Source organism: Heterodontus francisci, chromosome 46 (assembly GCF_036365525.1).
Source record: "Heterodontus francisci isolate sHetFra1 chromosome 46, sHetFra1.hap1, whole genome shotgun sequence".
Taxonomy (NCBI): Eukaryota; Metazoa; Chordata; class Chondrichthyes; order Heterodontiformes; family Heterodontidae; genus Heterodontus; species Heterodontus francisci.
The window spans coordinates 9,839,163-9,846,236 of NC_090416.1; the positions used below are offsets into that span (position 1 = coordinate 9,839,163).

Below are 7,074 nucleotides of genomic sequence, written 5' to 3' on the forward strand. Positions count from 1 at the left end.
ACACTCCTCGGGGACCTCCCTGTAAATACTGACACACACCCCAGGGGACCCATTGTAAATACTGACACACTCCCGGGGACCCCCTGTAAATACTGACACACTCCCGGGGACCCCCTGTAAATACTGACACACTCCCAGGGGACCCCCTGTAAATACTGACACACTCCCCGGGGACCCCCTGTAAATACTGACACACTCTCCGGGGACCCCCTGTAAATACTGACACACTCCCAGGGGACCCCCTGTAAATACTGACACACTCCCCAGGGACCCCCCCTGTAAATACTGACACACTCCCCGGAGACACCCCCTGTAAATACTGACACACTCCCCGGGGACCCCCTGTAAATACTGACACACTCCCAGGGGACCCCCTGTAAATACTGACACACTCCCAGGGGACCCCCCTGTAAATACTGACCCACTCCCCAGGGACCCCCCCTGTAAATACTGACACACTCCCAGGGGACCCATTGTAAATACTGACACACTCCCCGGGGACCCCCTTGTAAATACTGACACACTCCCCGGAGACCCCCTGTAAATACTGACACACTCTCCGGGGACCCCCTGTAAATACTGACACACTCCCAGGGGACCCATTGTAAATACTGACACACTCCCAGGGACCCCCTGTAAATACTGACACACTCCCAGGGGACCCATTGTAAATACTGACACACTCCCAGGGACCCCCTGTAAATACTGACACACTCCCAGGGGACCCATTGTAAATACTGACACACTCCCAGGGGACCCCCTGTAAATACTGACACATTCCCCGGGACCCCCTGTAAATACTGACACATTCCCCGGGACCCCCTGTAAATACTGACACACTCTCCGGGGACCCATTGTAAATACTGACACACTCTCCGGGGACCCCCTGTAAATACTGACACACTCCCCGTGGACCCCCTGTAAATACTGACACACTCCCGAGGACCCTCCTGTAAATACTGACACACTCCCCAGGGACCCCCTGTAAATACTGACACCCTCCCCGGGGACCCATTGTAAATACTGACTCACTCCTGGGGACCTCCTGTAAATACTGACACACTCCCAGGGGACCCATTGTAAATACTGACACACTCTCCGGGGACCCATTGTAAATACTGACACACACCCCGTGGACCCCCTGTAAATACTGACACACTCCCCGTGGACCCCCTGTAAATACTGACACACTCCCAGGGGACCCATTGTAAATACTGACACACTCTCCGGGGACCCCCTGTAAATACTGACACACTCCCCGTGGACCCCCTGTAAATACTGACTCACTCCTGGGGACCTCCTGTAAATACTGACACACTCTCCGGGGACCCCCTGTAAATACTGACACACTCTCCGGGGACCCATTGTAAATACTGACACACTCCTGGGACCCCCTGTAAATACTGACACACTCCTGGGACCCCCTGTAAATACTGACTCACTCCTGGGGACCTCCTGTAAATACTGACACACTCCCGGGGACCCCCTATCAATACTGACCCACTCCTGGGACCCCCTGTTATTACTGACCCACTCCTGGGGACCCCCTGTAAATACTGACTTACTCCTGGGGACCTCCTGTAAATACTGACACACTCCCGGGGACCCCCTATCAATACTGACCCACTCCTGGGACCCCCTGTTATTACTGACACACTCCTGGGGACCCCCTGTAAATACTGACACACTCCCAGGGGACCCATTGTAAATATTGACACACTCCAGGGGTCCCCCTGTAAATACTGACTCATTCCTGGGGACCCCCTGTAAATACTGACACACTCCCGGGAACCACCAATAAATACTGACACACTCCCCGGGGACCCCCTGTAACTACTGACACTCTCCCCGGGATTCCCCTGTAAATATTGACTCACTCCCCGGGGACCCCTCTGCAAATACTGATACAATCCCCGGGAACTCCCTGTAAATACTGAAACTCTCCTGGGACCCCCTGTAAATACTGACCCACTCCTGGGGACCTCCTGTAAATACTGACACACTCCCGGGAACCACCAATAAATACTGACACACTCCCCGGGGACCCCCTGTAACTACTGACACTCTCCCCGGGATTCCCCTGTAAATATTGACTCACTCCCCGGGGACCCCTCTGCAAATACTGATACAATCCCCGGGAACTCCCTGTAAATACTGAAACTCTCCTGGGACCCCCTGTAAATACTGACCCACTCCTGGGGACCCCCTATAAATACTGACACACTTCCTGGGGAGCCCTTGTAAATACTGACACACTCCCCGGGAAACCCCTGTAAATACTGACACACTCCCGGGGACCCCCTGTAAATACCAACACACTCCCCGGGGACCCCCCTGTTAATACTGACACACTCCCGGGGACCACCTAGAAATACTGACACACTCCCCGGAAACCCCTGTAAATACTGACACACTTCCGGGGACCCCCTGTAAATACTGACACACTCTCCTGGGACCCCCTGTAAATACTGACCCACTCCTGGGGACCCCTATAAATACTGACACACTTCCCGGGGAGCCCTTGTAAATACTGACACACTCCCCGGAAACCCCTGTAAATACTGACACACTCCCGGGGACCCCCTGTAAATACTGACACTCTCCCTGGCCGTGCCCTATAAATACTGACACACTTCCCGGGGACCGCCTCTTAATACTGACACAATCCCTGGAGAATCCTTGTAAACACTGACACGCTCTGGGGACCCCATGTAAATACTGACACACTCCCCAGAAACCCCTGTAAATACTGACACACTCCCGGGGACCCCCTGTAAATAACGACACACTCCCTGGCCCCCCCTGTAAATACTGACACTCTCCCTGGCCGTGCCCTATAAATACTGACACACTTCCCGGGGACCGCCTCTTAATACTGACACAATCCCTGGAGAATCCTTGTAAACACTGACACGCTCTGGGGACCCCATGTAAATACTGACACACTCCCGCCGACCCCCCTGTTAATACTGACACACTCCCCGGGGAACCTCTGCTGAGCTGGGTGGACAAGTTTGGCCTCTGACCCACCTCGATCTGAAAGGGCACAGGCACCTTATGAACGCTATGCCAAACATGCGGGCAACATGAGTTTCACGCCCAAATGGCTGACCACCATGATGGTAATTGGCCAACATTCCTTAATCATCCAGTCTTCCCTTCCTACTTGAAGAGAGAGCTTGTGTCTCTGCAGGTCTTTTCACCTCCCCTCCACCTCTCAGTCCCCCAGCCCCCTCCGTTTGAGATTCGGCCGGATGCACTCGGAACGCCTCAAGTTGGATTCTGGGACGGAGTAAGCCATCTCAATGTCAACTGGGGCAACAGCAGCGCCCCCACCGCTGACCAATCGCGATGTGGGGCCCAAACTGGGGACCTGAGACCGCGCGTGCCGAGGCAGGGCGGGGTGGGTGGGGGTGTTTGGGGCCCGCGTGGAGACTCTTCAGAGACGCGGAACTCAATTCAGCGATTGCGTAGGGCGGAGCCGTCAGACCCCTCGAGGCGGGCAGCGGGGAGGCCCCTCTGGAGAATCTGCTCGGATCACGGGTGCGGCCTCCCGTTCCGGCTCACCCAAGGTAGGGAGCAGAAAGGCCAGACAGCCTTGCCACCCCATCCCTCGTCGCAGCTCGAGCCCTGGATGGGACAGGCCTCAGGATTAAGGGGGTCGGCCATCTTGGACTGCGACGAGGAGAAATTTCTTCCGAAGGTGGTGAATCTTTGGGAATTCTCTATCCCAGAGAGCAGTGGAGGCTCAGTCATTGAGTATAATCAAGACTAAAGATCGATAGATTGCCTACCAGTGAGGAATTAATGCAGAGCGTGGTGAGAATGTGGAACTCGCTACCACAGGGAGCGGTTGAGGGGGATAGCAGAGATACATTTAAGGGGGAAGCTGGATAAAGACATGAGGGAGAAAGGAATGGAAGGATATGGGGATAGGGTGAGATGGAGAGGGGGGGTTGGAGGAGGCTCGTGTGGAGCAGAAACACCAGCACGGAGCAGATGGGAGTTTCGAAGAATGAGAGGTGATTGGATTGAAACTTATAAGATCCTGAGGGGACTTGATAGAGTGGATACCGGGAGGATGTTTCCTCGTGTGGGGGAGACGAGAACGCGGGGACACAGTTTAAAAATTAGGGGTCTCCCTTTTTAAGACTGAGGAGAAATGTTTTCTCTGTGGGAGGTGTTTGTCTGTGGAGTTGTCTTCCCCAGAGAGAGTGGAGGCTTGGAAAAATTGACCCTTTTGCCAGAGCAGGTAAGGACGGCAGATTCCCCTTCCCTAAAGGAACCAGATGGTTGGGAGGGGGAGGGGGGGGGGGGTGGTTTTAACAACATAGTTTCATGGCGCCATGACCGAGAGGCCCTGAAAATGAACGGTTCGGGGCCCGTTGGAGCCCAGGAGTTACTTGTGTTGCTTCAAATTTCTCTCCCCTCCCCAGCCCAATGGGAACAACAACAAAAGACAACACAGGTCCGGCTCGACGTATTTAAAAGCTTTATTTATTCATGACAAGCACAAAGAGGAAAGGTGGGGGGGGTCTGAGTCGGGCTGATGCCACTCCTCTTGTGCCCACGCTTGGGCAGTTCGGAGGGCAGGCCAAACGCATTTCCCATCTGGGCTCAGGTTAGCGCCGAGCGCACTGTTGCTTTGGGTATCGGTGCAGAACAAGACACTCGAGAATGGTGAAGAATTCCAATCGGTCTATTTCATCATTGGAATCTATCTGGATGATATCCTTGGCAAGTTTTGCATATTCATCAATCTTTGAAAGAAATTGGAAAAGACAAAGACAGAATGAGCTGCAGTCTTCAGCCACCCTCTCCCGATCGACCAGTTCAACTCCCTGGCATCACTCCCACCTCAAACGATTTCCCTTATTCCTTTCAGCCGCCCGCCTCACCCCGCAGCATTATCGGGCCGACAAACAAGATTATTTTGCAGACAATGGGAATCAGACTTTGTTGCTGGGGGGCCCCGCCCACCTGGGAGCTGCCGCGGTCTCGCAGTCCTTTCTATCGGAACTGCGGGACCTCAATGCTCCGTTCTGCCTTCTACCCCGGCAGTCCTGACCATCGACCCCCGCCCCCCTCCACAAGCCCCTCTTGCTTCCGTGCAAAGTTAGCCCACTCAAGTTCTACTCACAGAAAAGTCGGTCAGTTCTTTTTGAAACAAGTCTTTTAGCTCGTCCTCATCCAGTGTATCTTTATTGCCTTTCTGTGAGGCATATTTCACGAAGACGGAATTTATAGCCTCTACGTGTGATTTCAGGGAGCACATCTTGCAATCTGCAATTGCCTGCACGTAGAAAAAACACACCAGTCATGCTTAAAACACCCCACACGCAGGTAACTAATGCAGGCCAATCAACCGAGAAAGCACAAAGAAAGCAAGTTCTTTCATGCTAGTTTATCCATCCTTGAAAAGCAACTACACATTTAACATAGTAATACACCCTGAGGCGCTTCACTGGAATGTTATCAAGCAAAACTCGACCCCGTAAGGAGATATTAGGGGACGGGCGACCAAAAGCTCGGTCAAAGAGGTCGGTTTTAAGGAGCGTCTTAAAGGAGGAGAGAGGGAGAGAGGCGGAGAGGTTTAGGGAGGGAATCCCAGAGCTCCCGGGCAGCTGAAGACACGGCCGCCAATGGTGGAGCGATGGGAATCGGGGGAATGGGCAAGAGGCCGGAATTGGAGGGGCGCAGAGATCTCAGAGGGTCGTAGGGGCCGGAGGAGGCGACAGAGATAGGGAGGGGTTGAGGCCACAGAGGGATTTGAACATAGAATGAGAATATGAAACATTAATTGACCGGGAGCCTATGTAGGTCAGTGAGTGCAGGAGTGATGGGTGAATGGGCCTTGGTGTGAGTTAGGACACAGGCTGCAGAGTTTTGTATGAGCCCAAGATGGCCGGCCGTCTAGAGTGTGTTGGAACAGAGGTAACAAAAGCATGAATGAGTGTTTCAGCAACAGATGAGCTGATTTCATGGGAGGGAATTTCTGCTCATCCAGTCCTGGACGTGGGATAAACAGTCTGATAATTTAGAGACAGCGGAGGAGTGGAGAGAGGTGGTGGTGAGGTAGAGCTGGGTGTCGTCAGTGTACATGTGAAAACTAACACTGTGTTTTCGGACGATGTCGCCGAGGGGCAGCGTGTAGATGGGAAATCGGAGGAGGGAGGGGGCCAAGGATAGATGCTTGGGGGGACACCAGAGGGAACGGAGCAGGAGCAGGAAGTGAAGCCATTGCAAGTGATTCTCTGTCTATGATTAGATGGATCAGAATGGAAGTGAGGGAGAGCAGTCCCACCCAGCTGGACGACAGTGGAGAGGTGTCGGAGGAGGATGGTGTGGTCAACCGTGTCAAAGGGTGCAGACAGGTCGAGGAGGACGCGGAGGGAAAGTTTACCAGGGTCACGGTCACACAGGATGTCATGTGACTTTGATAAGAGCTGTTTCAGTACTGGGACAGGGGCAGAATCCCGATTGGAGAGATTCAAGCACGGAGTTCCGGGAAAGATGGGAACGGATTTGGGAGGTGACAACATGTTCAAGGACTTTGGAGAGAAAAGGGAGGTTGGAGGGGGTTAAGGGTCGTTTCTTTTTGAGGCGACAGAGCTGCATGGGATTTATCAGGTAGCCCTCATCCTACAGATGAATTTTCCCAGCATTCAGCCTCAAATTCACCTCTAGTAAGCTACCCATCATGCGGCACAAGGGGGGTTCCCATTCTTCCAAAACAGCTCATCAGAAGTGAGTTAGCAATGCTCCTGGTACTGACGGGGAATGGAGGGAGGTCCCCGCTGAGTCACCACACCCCCTCTCTCTCTCTCTCTGCCCAACTGGACAGAAATACAGTTGTGGAAAATGCAGTTCGACTCAGCAGGTAGGTCTCATTCTGAAAGACGGCACCTCCGACAGTGCAGCACTCCCTCAGTGCTGGGACTGGGGAGTGACGGCCTGGATTATGGGCTCGAGTCTCTGGATTGGGGACTGGAATCCCGGCCTTCTGACTCAATGGCGAAAGGGCTACCCAGTGCACCACACCCTGACACGAGTCAACGAGGGAGGGCGAGGCCA

The 7,074-nt window shown here is 53.7% G+C and overlaps 1 protein-coding gene across 2 annotated transcripts in view; it reads right to left on the reverse strand.

The window, feature by feature from the left end:
- Window positions 1-4,481: 4,481 nt before the first annotated feature.
- LOC137356799 (protein S100-A6-like) overlaps window positions 4,482-7,074 on the reverse strand; it is a 2,888-nt gene continuing 295 nt past the window's right edge. The window contains exons 2-3 of one of the 2 annotated variants that reach the window (XM_068022578.1): window positions 5,141-5,293; window positions 4,482-4,760 (exon numbers count right to left, since the gene is read on the reverse strand). In XM_068022578.1, the coding sequence (XP_067878679.1) occupies window positions 4,623-4,760; window positions 5,141-5,275 (273 nt within the window). In that variant the 5' untranslated portion in view covers window positions 5,276-5,293 and the 3' untranslated portion in view covers window positions 4,482-4,622. Of the gene's footprint in view, window positions 4,761-5,140; window positions 5,448-7,074 lie in introns of those variants that run through there. The other variant, XM_068022577.1, reaches the window with a different exon arrangement.